The sequence below is a fragment of the Cheilinus undulatus genome, linkage group 9 (genome assembly GCF_018320785.1).
Source record: "Cheilinus undulatus linkage group 9, ASM1832078v1, whole genome shotgun sequence".
NCBI lineage: Eukaryota > Metazoa > Chordata > Actinopteri > Labriformes > Labridae > Cheilinus > Cheilinus undulatus.
Window position 1 is genome coordinate 41,449,278 of NC_054873.1, and position 16,040 is coordinate 41,465,317.

Below are 16,040 nucleotides of genomic sequence, written 5' to 3' on the forward strand. Positions count from 1 at the left end.
CATATTATGACAGAGCTGAAGTAACTCCTGAAACTCTGTGGCAAGGTAGGTTGCATCTGGTAAGAACAAAGTAGACCTCTAACTCAGTGGATAACTTCACTCATGATGCAAATGTGTCTCACATCAAAAAGAAGATAACAATCCACCAGAAAAATGAGCAAAAGAACCCAAGCAAGGGTCACTGTACAATAGGCAACATCCAATCACGACTAAGCACTCTGTCCAAGGGCATGATGGGGAACTTTGCCAACACATCACCCCAGATTTGAGATGGCAGTGGGTGGAGCTTAGATTAATTGACTCTCTACAGAGTTGGACTGTCACTGGTGGTTAGACAGTCTCAATTCCAACAATGAAGACGATTTCACTTAGAATGGAGTTGAAATTACACTTTGGGAGTTAAAAATCAACTCTGAAGTGTTGAACCCTGAGATATCAACACTTCAGTTTTTGTCAGGTGTTTCAGCATATGACTTGGAACTATTCCCTCGCTATGTGCTACTGTGTTGTCAACAAAGGTGGAAAAAGCGCAAAAGCATTGTATTCGAGTAAAAGTGCAGTTCCTCTTGTTAAAATGGACTTATATAGAAGTAGACGTAATGATCTCAAAATACAGTGGAAAAAGAACAAGTACCCAAAAACAACTGAATTACAGCAATTTGAGTAAATATATTTTCATTGTAATTTCCACCCCTGCTACCAAAGCTGTGCATGCATACAACCTCATTTTGTCTTGTCGCTCTGATTGGCCTGCAATGAATGTGACAGAAAGAATGTTTGTCCAATCAACTTCTGAGAATTATTTGAAAAGTCCTGCCCTTCCCAAACACTTGAGGTTTCAAATATATCCTTTACAATGGATGAATCAAACAGTCCATCTGGACATGTCACATTATTGATAAAGATTGTACTTTTTTCTTATGGTTACCATTCATTCAGAATGTATTATTACATTGTACATGACTATTACCTTAAAGCTGTAGTTCCATTGTTGTGTGAGATTTAAAGAAAAATAGCTACAAATCAGTAATTTAAACCCATAGAAGCTCTTTTTGCCTGTGTAAGAGTCCTCTTAAACTCACAACATGAGATACAAATATCAAGACAAGTTAGCCCTACTTAAATGGAGCACAAAGTTTTCCAAGACAGCACTTTTAAGTTTTCTTTTCTTTTTTGTTTGTTGTTATTTGCTTTAAACTAGTTAATAACATAGTTCAAGGAAAGTTTAAACTCATGGAGGTGCCAGGGGGAAGGTCTGTTTGTCACTGAAACCAATTGATCTCTTCCTTCTAGAACTTGAAATTAAATTAATTTAAAAAAAAGTCAAAAAGGAAGTGAACTGTACCTTAGTGGTCAATGAGCTGTAGGCTCTTTGAGCATCACAAAGAGAGAATGGCTCAACAAGAGACAGCTCCACGGTTAAAGACAGAGAGGACGCGTTCCTCAAGATCAGCTTTTCATATAAGGGTGTCAGATTCTTTCCTGGGACCTTTGAGGAATAGATGGTTAATTCAAAAATGTGTAGATACATATGTCTGATAAAAAAAAATATACATCTTACAAAAAATTGCATTTTAACTTTAATGTAAGTGGAACTAAACACCCTTGAAAGTATAGAAAGTATAGAAAGTTTAAATTAAAAAATACTAGAGAAAATACAGTTTATGATGCACTGACCCACCTTCTCCATATAGAAGTTCAGCTTCTTGGAGGAAAAGCTGAGCACTGGAGCCACAAAGCGACAGGTAACATCCACAGTCATGATGTGCTGATTACAGCCCTGGTTACCCACAATGCCATGGCACACCAAACGCTCCCTTACAACCTTGGAAGTGAATAATAATCATTAAATGCATCTAATAAGGTGGATACACACTGGCTGTGTTTATAGAATTCAGACATCAGTTTTATTCTCCTTTAGGCCCACACGTGGCCAGTCTAACCTTGGGGGAGTTCGAAGACACTGTCAGCACCATGTCAACAGTAGAGTCTGGGAAAAGCTCCACTCGAGTAGGCCTGAGGCTGGACATGGGCTGCTCTCTGCTAGGAAAAGACACACGGTCTGGACTGTTTCTCTCTTTGGGAGAAGAGATTGGGGGCAATATGGTATGGCCAGATAAGCTTCCCCTCTTGCAAGTTTTTGTGGGGGGCAGGAAGTCTTGTCTACTCCAATATAATCGATGAACTCGCTGGCCGTGGTTGGTCAGCTTGAAGTGGTACTGGCAGGTCTCATGGCTTAAAGGATATAAAATAAGAGAAGGATGGAGAGGTATATTGTCAGTAAAGCTCTAAATCCTCAAGTATTTATTAATCACTGCCACCTTTTTAATTCTACCTTAAGAATGTGCCTAGATCCAGACTGGGAGCAAAAGGCCTGTCACTGACAATTGTGGTGCCAGTTCCTGTGGCGGAAAGTGGGATAGAGTGTGTTTGACCATCCTTGATGGATACATCCAGCCTGGCTTGGAAATCAAGAGTGTCCCTCAGGTGAGCCACTACATTGACCTCCAGCTGGCTCTCAGGTGGCACTTCACCCTCACTGGGCTCAACACGCCAAAAGGGCTTTTTATGGTACTGTGGAAACAAAAACACAATAAATTCCTTTTTAGTCCTTACCTAACAGAAGTGAGACAGTAGTCCTTACTGCCTCAAAGGGGGAAAGGAACAGTCAGAATAGCTGGGTACATGAGTGAAATGAGATGCATGGAAATTTCTCCCTTGTGAGCCACTTTCCGCTAACTGTTACGCACATGCCATTGAGGCTGCAGCCATGGATGGACATGGAAAGAGTGATGAGTATATCAAATAGCAGCATAATCACATTAACATTCCTGGGTAAGGAGAGATCCTAGAAGTATAGGCACAGCATGAAGAGAATACATCCTGCATATAATAATTAAACTGGGAATAACAAACAGATGAATGTAAGAATTAATGCTGTTGATCCAATGTTTAAGATGTTTTGATTACAGAAAGCCTTAAAATGTGGATGGTTTAATTGTGTATATATGTCTCCCTCTTTCATGTGAGCTTTGAAAGAGACTTTAAAATATTACTTACTTACTTACTTACTTACTACTACTATAATTACTTTAAAATAAACATGATTTTACTTCATAGCTCTGTGGATTGTTTGATTTTATTTGTCTGAATGAAGTCCGCTGTAATGAGAAAAAAAGATGTAAATCTAATGTTCATCACCAGTTGAACAAAGCCCTTCAGTGTGCTCACTGTACTGTATATATATCTGACCAAGCAGTGATAAGGATCACAATCAATGTTCAATAAAGCATCTCTGTGGATGGATGGCTGGGACATAAACTTTTAATTGGGATTTTCAGAATGAGCTTCCTACAGATGCAGTGAAGCTTGGGTGCTTTTTCTGCCTATAGAACAACAGAGCAGATTGCTGATCAATGGCTGAAAAATGAATTTTCTCTTCTACTGCAATTAACATTTGTTTTGTGTAATGGAAGAAGAGACTCCACTGGAACAATATTGGATGAATAAAATAAAATTATTTAGTCTGATGTCTGAACCAGAACTAAGAAAAAAAGCTCGACACCACAGGCAACACTTGACACATTTTATGTCTACAGGAGTCATGGATAGATTTTTCAGCGTTTGAAGGAACTGGTAAAAGCAAACTTGGTGTGGGTCAATACCAAGATGATCATGGTTAACGGGTGGGTGGAGCCAGAAGAGGAGAAAGATCAGCAAGGTTGACTCCCTTGAGAAAGAAGCAAGTCGACTGGAATCTTAATACACATCAAGCCTGCTTCAACCCTCATCTTGATTAGCATCGATTGCTTTTGAATGCAGCACAGGTCAGAGGGACTTTGAGTCCAAATAAGTGTGGCATGCTGGTCAGTCATCCATAGTATATCAAACTGCATATACCCTGCATTGATGCTGCATTCCCCTCTACATGCAGTTCTTCTCTCAGACATTATCAAGCGCAACACAATCAATAAATTGTTATGTGAGTCTCATGTGGCTTGTTTTATCTGGTTGCCAGATAACATGGAGAGGGTGTCAGTGGTATACAAGATATTTTTCCACAGATTGTCATTAAGAAAACATGCAAATGTGCATAGATTCCCCAATATCCCTACAATCTTCAGTAATAGAGTTTATTTGTTTGGCTCTCCGCCGGCCTATTGAACGAAATGTAATGTAATTCTAGGAGAATCTGCATCGATCGGTGCATGAGAGTGCAGGAGGGAAACTCCTTCCTTCCACACTACCTCAGAGGAGAGGACAGGGTCATTCAACTGCAGTTACACCGGAGTTGCCTATGTGTGTGCTCAAACTGATTTGTGTGCATTTTTGTGTCTCTAGCAGATAAGGAGTACTGAGGGATAGTCCAAGTCACAAGTTTGTTCCCTGTAGATGTCAGGCAGCACTGATAATGTGATGCATCGTGGCAAAAGGTTTAAATTTACACAAAATCTGCTCTTGAAAGCAAATAAGTGAAACCGTTTTCAGTCCTTTTTGACAATAACATGTTCTGCATATATTCTAAGCACTGAATAGTTCAAATAACTTCAACTGTTAAAAGTTGCATTTGGTTTTAGTATCATCTGAAGTGGAGGAAATGGAATCTAATGGCTCAACAAAAAAAAATGGTTAAATGCACTGAGAATGACTCAACCAGAACAGAGCAAGAAAGATAAAAGATTTTCATGTAAAAAAATATGTACATTGAATGGATGGACAGGTAGACAGGTAGACAGGCAGGCAGTCAGACAGACAGACAGACAGATAGACAGATAGTCTGCAGACACAGTCAAATAGAAGAGGTGGGAAAACAGAGATCCATTTACTATTAAAATGTCCAAGAAATGAAAGAATACGACAATTTTATTTTCCTAAATTTAATGATGCAATCCCTACAATCCCCAATTTCCCTCCCCAGTAAGAAACAAATTCAAATCATACTTGGAGAGGAAATTTCAACTGTAAAACTGTCAGCTGGGTATGTTACAGCATGTCACACAGCTGGGCATGTTTCTACAGTGCATCCGTAAAGTATTCACAGCGCTTCATTTTTTTCCACATTTTGTTATGTTGCAGCCTCATTCCAAAATGGAATAGATTCATTTTTTTCCTCAAAATTCTATACACAACACCCCATAATGACAACGTGAAAAAAATTTGTTTGAAATTTTTGCAAATTTATTAAAAATAAAAAACTAAGACATCACATGTTCATAAGGATTCACAGCCTTTACCACGAAGCTCAAAATTGAGCTCAGGTGCATCCTGTTTCCACTGATCATCCTTGAGATGTTCTTACAGCTTAATTGGAGTCCACCTGTGATGACCTGTGTTGACATGATTTGGAAAGGCACACACCTGTCTATATAAGGTCCCACAGGTGACAGTGCATGTCAGAGCACAAACCAAGCATGAAGTCAAAGGAATTGTCTGTAGACCTCCGAGACAGGATTGTCTTGAGGCACAAATCTAGGGAAGGGTACAGAAAAATTTCTGCTGCTTTGAAGGTCCCAGTGAGCACAGTGGCCTCCATCATCCATAAATGGAAGAAGTTCAGAACCACCAGGACTCTTTCTAGAGCTGGCCGCCAAACTGAGTGATCGGGGGAGAAGGGCCTTAGTCAGGGAGGTGACCAAGAACCTGATGGTCACTTTGTCAGAGCTCCAGTGGTCCTCTGTCGAGAGGGGAGAACCTGCCAGAAGGTCAACCATCTCTGCAGCAATCCACCAATCAGGCCTGTGTGGTAGAGTGGCCAGGCGGAGGCCACTCCTTAGTAAAAGGCACATGGCAGCCCGCCCGGAGTTTGCCAAAAGGCACCTGAAGGACTCTCAGACCATGAGAAACAAAATCTCTGGTCTGATGAGACAAAGATTGAACTCTTTGGCGTGAATGCCAAGCTCATGTTTGGAGGAAACCAGGCACCGCTCATCACCTGGCCAATACCATCCCTACAGTGAAGCATGGTGGTGGCAGCATCATGCTGTGGGGATGGTTTTCAGCAGCAGGAACTGGAAGACTAGTCAGGATTGAGGGAAAGATGAATGCAGCAATGTACAGAGACATCCTGGATGAACACCTGCTCCAGAGCGCTTTTGACCTCAGATTGGGGCGATGGTTCATCTTTCAGCAGGACAACGACCCTAAGCACACAGCCAAGATATCAAAGGAGTGGCTTCGGGACAACTCTGTGAATGTCCTTGAGTGGCTCAGCCAGAGCCCAGACTTGAATCCGATCAAACATCTCTGGAGAGATCTGAAAATGGCTGTGCACTGACGTTCTCCATCCAACCTGATGGAGCTTGAGAGGTGCTGCAAAGAGGAATGGGCAAAACTGCCCAAAGATAGGTGTGCCAAACTTGTGGTATCATACTCAAAGTCAAAAGACTGTAATTGCTGCCAAAGGTGCATCAACAAAGTATTGAGCAAAGGCTGTGAATCCTTATGTACTTATGTGATGTCTTAGTTTTTTATTTTTAATAAATTTGCAAACATTTCAAACAAATTTTTTTTAACATTGTCATTATGTGGTGTTGTGTGTAAAATTTTGAGGAAAAAATGAATTTATTCCATTTTGGAATGAGGATGCAACATAACAAAATGTGGAAAAAGTGAAGCGCTGTATATACTTTCTGGATGCACTGTATGCAAGATGATATTTAATATAAGACTATGATTATTACTTTTGAGTTCTGCAAATATGTTTATATGAAATCTATATATATAATGTTCAATGTATGACTGAATCACACAAGATGTAATAACATACATGTATTTCAATTATTTTCCCAACATATTTAAATGACAATATAATACATTAAATACATTTGAGCTTCTTTTATCAAATAATTATTACTTTAAAATCAATGTATTTGATTACATCGATACTGAAAACATATTATTATTTTCTATGACCATATCTGTAAAATAGTAGTTAGAATTTTAAAATTCCTGTTATTGTATCAATGTTTTTTTTCTGTACTGCTTTGACAATAACATGATACATTTGTTTATGCCAATAAAGCACGTTTGAGTTGAGATAGATAGATAGATAGATAGATAGATAGATAGATGGATGGATGGATGGATGGATGGATGGATAGATAGATAGATAGATAGATAGATAGATAGATAGATAGATAGATAGATAGATAGATAGATAGATAGATAGATAGATAGATAGATAGATAGATAGATAGATAGATAATTTATTAACCTGTAATGTAAAGTTATCATGTAGAGCAGAGGATTAGCTGGTGCATGTCATGGTCTTTATTTTATACCTGTTTTAAAGATTTATTTTGTGTTAAATATGTGTCCGTGTCTGCATGTATTCTTACCACTTTTGCAGTAAAGTGGGCTGGAATAGGTGACTGGTTTGATAGCTTCAGGGTTCTGGTTATGTCTCTGAGAACTGGTATTTTTCCAAAGTCCAGCTGTCGGCTATTAACTTGAACTATTGGTCCCTGCCCAAAACATGACAAAGGCACCTCCTGGAATGAAAAAGAATAGTGGTGGCAATAAATTCAGAACAAATGGTCATACACGAATTTCAGAAAAACAAGACATTGTATTTAATCTGGAAACTACCATATGTACACAGATTTCAACTGACCAGTGGAGGCAGGATGCTGCCAAACACCATAATGCGTAGAGTGTGATGTAGTCTTCCAACAGCCCTTGCCAGCATGTACACTGGAAGTTCCACTGAAGAATTGGGACAAACACTACCTCTGGAACACGAGCAACCAAAAAGCATTGATCTGTTCTCATAATCCTGGAATTCATGAAACAAATGAAAAAGATTATTTGCTGGAGACATACAGGCCCAGCTTTGATTAATATATCAATAACACTGCTCTATTTTTGATTTCATTGCTCTATTTTACATGTGTTTGATCCTTAAGTTTGTTTCAATGTGGTTTGTTTTACTGTGCTGCTGTTTAAATGTTCTTGTAATCTAAGCAGCATTGGAAAAGAGGAAAACCCTCATGCCCATTCCAGAATAAATAAAGGAATGAAATGAAATGGGAGAAAAAATAAAATGCAAGTTTCTAGGAAGATCAATGACACTACTCAGAGTTTATACAAAACAAACATCGGCAGAAAGGTGGTGGTGTAAAGGACAGCATGTAGTCTGACTCTTATTTCATTTAACCTGACTGTAAGCAAGAAAAAAGAAAGTGCAAATCCTCAGATGTTTTGCTTTTCCTTTTAGAAAATACATTATGGTCATACCCCTCACCTCTACCACATAAATATTGCAGTAACAAGTTGGAAATCAGCCATTGACTTAAATTATGTATGCCATTTATGCATGCCTGTCAGCCCTGACAGCTTTTGTGCTTGTTTATATCACTTTGTTTCTGACCAACCTGCCATTTACAGTATCTGCACACACAAATGAATCTTTTATTGACATGATCTATGCAACCTGGTCAAGCACTGCAACACATGCAGGCAGAGAGCTGGTGTTGGTCAGTCTCACTTGCTGTATGGAAAGGGAATCAAGGAAACATCTTTGAAAGTCCAAGACTGGAGTCTCCACCAAAATATTAGGCACAACACATCTGTGAACAAATGGAAATAGGAGGAGTGACAGACAGAGAAGAGAAAAGAGACGAAAAGATCTGAAGCTCATTTATAACCCACAACAGTAATTGCATTGCCTCATGTCAAAGCTGGAGCCTATTAATTAGAGCTTATTCATAAATTTACAATGACTATGATTGCCGTGAGGAAGTGAGATACTATTGCCCTATTCTGAGAGATGGTGCAGGTGACATTCGAATGCATTATTATGCAAATGAGTCTCTGAATATTTAACACATACTCCACTGATTTGTCGACACCTGTATAGAAGTTCAATGGACCACATTCACAGCTTGTCAAAGCATCAGCGACAGCCGTTAGCACAGTAGAAGTTACTGCCAGGATAAGAAGGCACTTTACTTTAGAGAGAAGGCAGAGTTTGCAAAAGGAAAACTATGGGTAGTGGGAAAGGCCACACCATAATGACTGATTTGAGAGCCTTGTTTGAAAACTCACCTGGCTTTTCCTTCTCTGATTCTTATAGCTGCCTGCCTAAGCTGTAGTTTCTATATGGGGCTTTTCCACTACGGTTTTTTGCCAAGCCATGCCAAACCAAGCTGTGCTGATTTGCTTTTCCATCACCAGTTTGGCTGCTCATGAGTAGGGCCAAAGTAAGCCAGCCCCACCTCCAAGCATGCCATGCTGAAATCGAAGCCGTTCGCAGGGTGCGATTTGCCAGCAGGGCAATTTAGGATAATTTTTCACCCCACAGGAAGATGGGAGATATGTTTTATTCCTCCCTCTGCTCCAGTTGTCTATAACTCTGTTACAGTGGTGGTCTTATGTCAGCATTCACTGTACGACTTAAACATTTATGACAAAAGACCAAAACTCGAGATTAAAATGCTCATACTACGGTCCGATAGTTGAGCACAGCTGGAGTTCTCACACTGATGAGTGAGATCAGGAAGGACCAGGCATAGATCCAGGATTACAACTTTTTCTGCACCTACTTATAACAAATAATTTGACCCTTTCCCTTTCTGATAGACAAATAAATTCTGACTTTTTAAAAAATAAAATGCTAGAGATGTTCGAAAAATTTGGCCCATGACAGAGTTGGTCTTAATTTATTAAATGGCGCTATAAAGCATGCAGTTCCCATTCCCCAATCCAAAAATATGATTACATTCATTCTCTGCTGTGTAGGGACCCACAAATCAATCATCAGACGGAAGACTGTCCTGTAATTTAAATTGGAAAACTCTCTCCTTCTGATGATAAGCATGAACTGTTTGTTTATTGATTGCAGAGAGAGGGAGAGAGAGAGAGAGAGAGAGAGAGAGAGAGAGAGAGAGAGAGAGAATGTGAAAAGAGCTGTGTGTAGCGCTGTCAACATTTTATTTGTTGCTTTAAAAACAATGTAAATCAACGCGCCCTCAAACAGATAGCTCAGTTGTGGTGGAAAAGCAAATCCCCTGCTGCGCTGGGCTGCCGTGCCAAGTCAAACCAAGTCAAGCTGAGCAGCGCCATGTAATGGAAAAGCCCCAATAGAGGAGTGACCACAGCAGAAATGTTTGTCCATTAGTCCTAATGAAAACCTACTTGGTCTAAACATGTTGGCCTTTAAAAATGATTTGGCCCTTTTAACAACTGCTTTTTTAGTATTTCCTTACATTTTTCATGTTTGGAGTGCCTGGTTTCCTCTGTTGGTATTGGACATTATTTACAACCTGTTCTCCAAGAGCACCCAACTTTTTTTTTGTTTGTTTTTGTTTATAGTTTTTCCACTTAAATCACACTGAGCAGCCAGACATCCAACATAGTCCTTTATCTTTTATTGTATCAACTTATGTAAAAGTAAGGGCATTTGACATCTATAAATGAGTCTCACCTGGCGTTAATAGGCAGAGTCATGATTTCCTCACCAACACCTTCAACATCAACCACCAGTGCCAGCCTGTATCTCTTGACTGTGTTGGAGCACAGTTCCAGCTGCATTAAATGGGAAACATATAAAATATGTGACTTTATTAATTTAACACTCAGCAAGTTACTTGGTTAGATGGTCAGTTTGTGTTAGAGGGGGCTTTGTTTAACTCAGAGTCAGACTGTCTCCCCTTCCGAGTTTTTAAACTAAGATTGTTAAAATACTAAATTTAAAAAATATATATAAAGGAACATTTTAGGTTTTTGGAGCTATAGTATAAGAATAGGATTAAATATAATGTGTGTAAATTCTGGGTTCCAGTTCTGTTTTATGGATGGATTTCACATAATAAGGAAAAAAAGCTGTTAAAAGTGGACCTCCTGGTTCACACTTTGAGCTACTTGCAAGGTATTCAGGGATCACTCACAGAATTTACTAGTACAGACACTTTAAACCAATTTTCAACCTCATTATTTAAACTTCATTAATGAAATGAAAACAGGTGTATTAACTGTTAAGTTAATACACCTTATGGAGTGCAGTTTTTGCTGAAGAGTCCTCAGTTCAAAACAACAAGAAAAAATCTGAAAAGCTGAGCAGTGGTTTGGAAAGTTTCTGTGCGGCTGCACCATTATGGGGGGAACCTGGGTGACAGAACACGTAGTCGGTGACAAAGAATAATCCTGGATAATAACAAGTAAGACGAAAAAAAATTAATGAGATGCACCAACAGATTGGCAGCTTTCAATAACAGCTGAGGTTTTCTTATGTAGGTTTTCATGTAACATCCAGCATTTCCACACCAACAATAAAAATGTATAAAGAGTAATCATTTCACATCAATGTAGACACAACAGTGTGAAAATTCTACACACTGTAGTGTACCTTTAAAATATGAGCATACAAAAATGTACTGGCAAGCACAGCTATATAAAAGATCCTACAACAAATCTGATATGCTAGGGCAGTAAAAATAATTTAAGTAGGTCTATCCCCATTTGTTATTTTCTGTACCTTAATTGTGACATCTGAAAAAGCCCGCACAGACCCTGCTGCAGGGCTGATGGTAAACTCCACAGGATGTGCACGCACATCTCTCATGGTGCTGTTTATCCAACTTAAATAAGTCACACTGGGAGACCCAGATCCATCTCCAAGAACACGCAGGGCAAAGGTCATTGGCACATAGGAGGTGTTGAAGAGGGTACAAGTCAATGTTTTTGGGAAGCCTGGATAAAGAGATTTAGACAGGAGCAAAGTCAGTCATGATGACAAAAAGCAGAACAAATTCAGATGACAAGAAATGAAATGAAGTAAAACTCTAAGAAGAGGCTAAAGCCACAGACACCTTTTGGAATACAGTTATTCTCAAGAGTTTGAGCAGCTTAAACATTGCACAGCATGTAAATCTTTACTCACCAAAGGCTACATCTCCAAAATTAAACTCTGAAATATCAAAATGGAATGTTGGACCAATGACACTTCCCCTGAAAGTAAAACAAAGATGTGAGCAATGAGGAACTTCAAGTAATCTTAAGTACTGTGAGCACAGTGGAAATTAAAACAAAAGCTTTGTTGTTTGGTTTGGTAAAGTTTAAAGTTTCATCAGAGCATGAGTCAGATTCATCCCCTAACTTTACCTGAAGGTCAATGTAAGTGGCTGAGGCTGTCCTTTGACAGTTAGCAGCAAGTCTTCAGAGAAAGATCCCAAGATTTGACTGTGGAAGGTCACCGTAACAATCTGGTTGGCCCCAGTGGGAACAACACCTTCCTCAGGATTGAAGGAGAAACAGCATCCAAAAGTGGTGTCTGGGCATGAAATGTGGAAAGCTGCATCAATCAGTCCTGTGTTAGACATATGCACCTGGAAGAGATACATCCACAAAGTCAGTAAGTCTTTTTTGTAATTTGCAAACAATCTGTAGGTAAATAATGTTCATGTACTGCATGCTGTGGATTATCCAGTTATTGCTGCTTCAAAAGGAAAAAATAACTTTGCTTTCAAGTTTCGTTTTTATAAAACACTTATTTAGTTTATTTAGGCACAAAAGGCATCTGTTTTTATGCTATCACATGTCGGAAATTTAAACTGCTTGGCTATTTTTTTCAAATATTAAAATAGCTTTATTTCTTTTCCAACTTAAACATATAAATACACAAACTGACAGTTACAATATATCTTACAGGGGTTAAAGGGGCATTATTTATTCCACTGCTATTGAACTGGATTATATTTTCAATTTATTCAACCAAATTTGAACAAGTGGCTCTTTCTGTTTCTTTGTTTAATAACTTTTATACATAGATATATTACAGGGGCCCATCATGCCCATTGTCTCAGGGACAGTCAGTTAGTTTATTTAATAGAACAGACGGTTCCCTGGGAGGATTCTGTTGAGGAAACTATTCAATATTCAGTGGATTTGGATCAGGAATAATGCTGGCTGGGGGACAAATAATGAATTTTTGTTGTAATTATAAGTCCACTAGGGTAGGCAGAAGGGAGAGGTAGAGCGTCAGCCTAGTCCTGCCTGGGTGAGTGCTAGCCCCAGCGAGGGCACCTCCCCCTACCTCTGCTTCTCCCACCCTCTTGCTAATCTGGGGTCTGTTGAAGATCGCAATGCTATCTGGCCATGTTGTAGGTCAGGTAAGAAAGAGAATGTTTCCATGGGCAGTGAGAGCTAGCATGGAGGCGGATGGCTCTGGGATGCTGACAATCGCTGTTTAGCCCTCTGGAGGTGTCGTTCAGATTTAATCTGCGTTGGTAATCACCTTAACTAGATAGAAAGAATGGCTAAAAATGTCGGGAGAAATCAGTTTACTATATTAGAACATAGAAACTACATGTTTCATGCTAGCCAGCATGTCCTTAAAAGTTATTTTCAGAATCAACACAACAGTTCAGTGTGGCTTGGCCTTTCTTACCTCATAACTTTCTCTGTCACCAATGTATATATTTTTCATGTCCATCAGGTTATATCTGAGCTGAAGTTCAGGTCCCAAACCTTCACCCTTTATTGTCAAAGGTAAGCGGGATTCACGACCTGAGTGCAGATAGACATAATAAAAAGACAAAACGTTAAAAACAAAAAAGAAAAATCTGAAAAGTCAGAGAAATAGATTTAAAGACATAAGAGATTTATAAAGGTATTCTTTGTATGAGGAAAGTGGTATACAGTCATGGACAAAAATATTGGCACCCCTGGAATTTTTCTAGAAAATACACCATTTCTCTCAGAAATTGATGCAATTACAAATGTTTTTGGTATACATGTGTTCATTGCCTTTATGTGCATTGGAGCAACACAAAAAATCTGAAGAAAAAAAGACAAAATTGACATAATTTTACACAAAACACAAAAGATTGGACGGACAAAATGATTGGCACCCTTTTAAAACTGTGGGTAAATAATTTTATTTCAAGCATGTGATGTTCATGTAAAACTCACCTGTGGCAGTAACAGGTGCTGGCAATCTAGAAATCACACCTGAAGCCAGTTAGAATGTATAAAAGTTGACTCAACCTTTGTGTTGTGTGCCTGTGTGTGTCACACCAAGCATGGAGAAGAGAAAGAAGAGCCCAGAATTGTCTGAGGACTTAAGAAGCAAAATTGTAGAAAAATATGAACAATCTCAAGGTTACAAGACCATCTCCAGAGATCTTGAAAGTCCTTTGTCCACTGTGTGTAATATAATCAAGAAGTTTATAACCCATGGAACTGTGGCTAATCTCCCTGGACATGGATAGAAGAGAAAAATTGACAACAGAATGCAATGCAGGATAGTTTGAACGGTGGATAAACATCCTCCGTCAACTTCCACACAAATTCAGGCTGTCCTGCAGACTCAGGGTGCAAAAGTGTCAGCTCGGACCATACGTCGTAATCTGAATGAGATGAAGCGCTATGGCAGGAGACCGAGGAGAACCCCACTGCTGACAAAGAGACATAAAAAAGCCAGACTGGAGTTTGCAAAAATGTACCTGAGTAGGCCTCAATCCTTCTGGGAGAACATTTTATGGACAGATGAGACTAAGGTAGAGCTTTTTGGAAAGGCACATCATTCTACTGTTTACAGAAAACAGAATGAGGCCTACAAAGAAAAGAACACAGTACCTACAGTCAAACATGGTGGAGGTTCTAGGATGTTTTGGGGTTATTTTCCTGCCTCTGGCACTGGGTGCCTTGACTGTGTGCAAGGAATCATGAAATCTGAGACTATCAAAAAATTTTGGGCCGCAATGTCGGGCCTAGTGTCAGAAAGCTGGGTCTGCATCAGAGGTCATGGGTGTTGCAGCAGGACAACAGCCCGAAACATACCTCAAAAAGCACAAAGAAATGGTTGGAGACAAAATGCTGGAGAGTTCTGAAGTGGCCAGCAATGAGTCCGGATCTAAATCCCATTGAACACCTATGAAGAGATCTCAAAACTGCTGTTGTAAGAAGCACCCTTCAAATCTGAGAGACCTGGAGCAGTTTTCAAAAGAGAGTGGTCCAAAATTCCAGTTGAGAGGTATAAGAAGCTTGTTGATGGTTATAGGAAGCAATTGGTTTCAGTTATTTTTTTCCAAGGGTGTGCAACCAAATATTAAGTTGAGGGTGCCAACAATTTTGTCCGGCCCATTTTTTGAGTTTTGTGTAAAATTATGTCAATTTTGTCTTTTTTCTTCGAATTTTTTGTGTTGTTCGAAAGCATATAAAGGCAATAAACACATGTATACCAAAAACATTTGTAATTGCATCAATTTCTGAGAGAAAAGGTGTATTTTCTAGAAAAATTCCAGGGGTGCCAATATTTTTGTCCATGACTGTAGATACTATATATAAAAGGTCTTGAATTGATTTTATTCAGGTGAACTGGAAAATTGAGAAAAGATTAATGCTGGGAATAATTGGAGATATTTCTTGCTACTTCATCCCCCAACCCACATACAGCTATCTGGGATGCCTGTTTAAATGCCAGACTGAATTGTATGTTCTGGTAGAGTAATTAGTTTTTGCGTTGTGTAATTGTGCTGCCCGTTATGTCTGTAGGTTGAGAAATTAATGACCCTTAAAGTTTAAACATAAAGCCCTGTCGGCAGGAAACAGCTAACCTGACACGCCAGCTCCACTGAATATATTTCACAATCATCTGGGAATGCACCCATAGAAAGCGTTTGGGAAGGGCAGGACTTTTCAGAAAATCTTCAGCAGGTGATTGGAGGAACATTCTGTCTGTCACATTCATGACATCATTTGACCCAGAATGACAAATGATGTAGTACGCATGCGTTACTCTTATGTTGCCCACCGCTGCCTTAGATCGTAAAGGGTGGAGCTTCATGTAAAATTGATGCCAAGGCCGCTCAGGAAACGTGCAAAACAATTTCTGTGCCGAGACAGGCTTTCGGTGTGACTCGTTGTGCTTTTTTAAAAAAGAAAATATAGGCCAATTCCAATTAAACTGCTGCCTTCCTACAGCTACATCCAAGCTTACGGCTAGTACCACAGCATCCCGAAATCATGCAGAAGTAGGTTGGCAGAAGAGTGAAAGCACTTTTCACAACAGGAAAAGCTTTTAGGGTTGGTTATTTCTTTAT

General features: G+C 39.3%; 1 protein-coding gene across 1 annotated transcript in view; it reads right to left on the reverse strand.

Annotated features, from left to right (window-relative positions):
* The window catches only part of hydin (HYDIN axonemal central pair apparatus protein), a 106,916-nt gene that overhangs the window by 65,371 nt on the left and 25,505 nt on the right, over positions 1-16,040 (reverse strand). Inside the window, exons 12-23 of the mRNA XM_041795196.1 lie at positions 13,385-13,503; positions 12,100-12,323; positions 11,879-11,946; positions 11,474-11,688; positions 10,424-10,524; positions 8,432-8,567; positions 7,613-7,774; positions 7,338-7,490; positions 2,336-2,574; positions 1,944-2,235; positions 1,682-1,825; positions 1,346-1,489 (exon numbers count right to left, since the gene is read on the reverse strand). Coding sequence (XP_041651130.1) covers positions 1,346-1,489; positions 1,682-1,825; positions 1,944-2,235; positions 2,336-2,574; positions 7,338-7,490; positions 7,613-7,774; positions 8,432-8,567; positions 10,424-10,524; positions 11,474-11,688; positions 11,879-11,946; positions 12,100-12,323; positions 13,385-13,503 — 1,997 coding nt within the window. The remainder of the gene's footprint in view (positions 1-1,345; positions 1,490-1,681; positions 1,826-1,943; positions 2,236-2,335; positions 2,575-7,337; positions 7,491-7,612; positions 7,775-8,431; positions 8,568-10,423; positions 10,525-11,473; positions 11,689-11,878; positions 11,947-12,099; positions 12,324-13,384; positions 13,504-16,040) is intronic.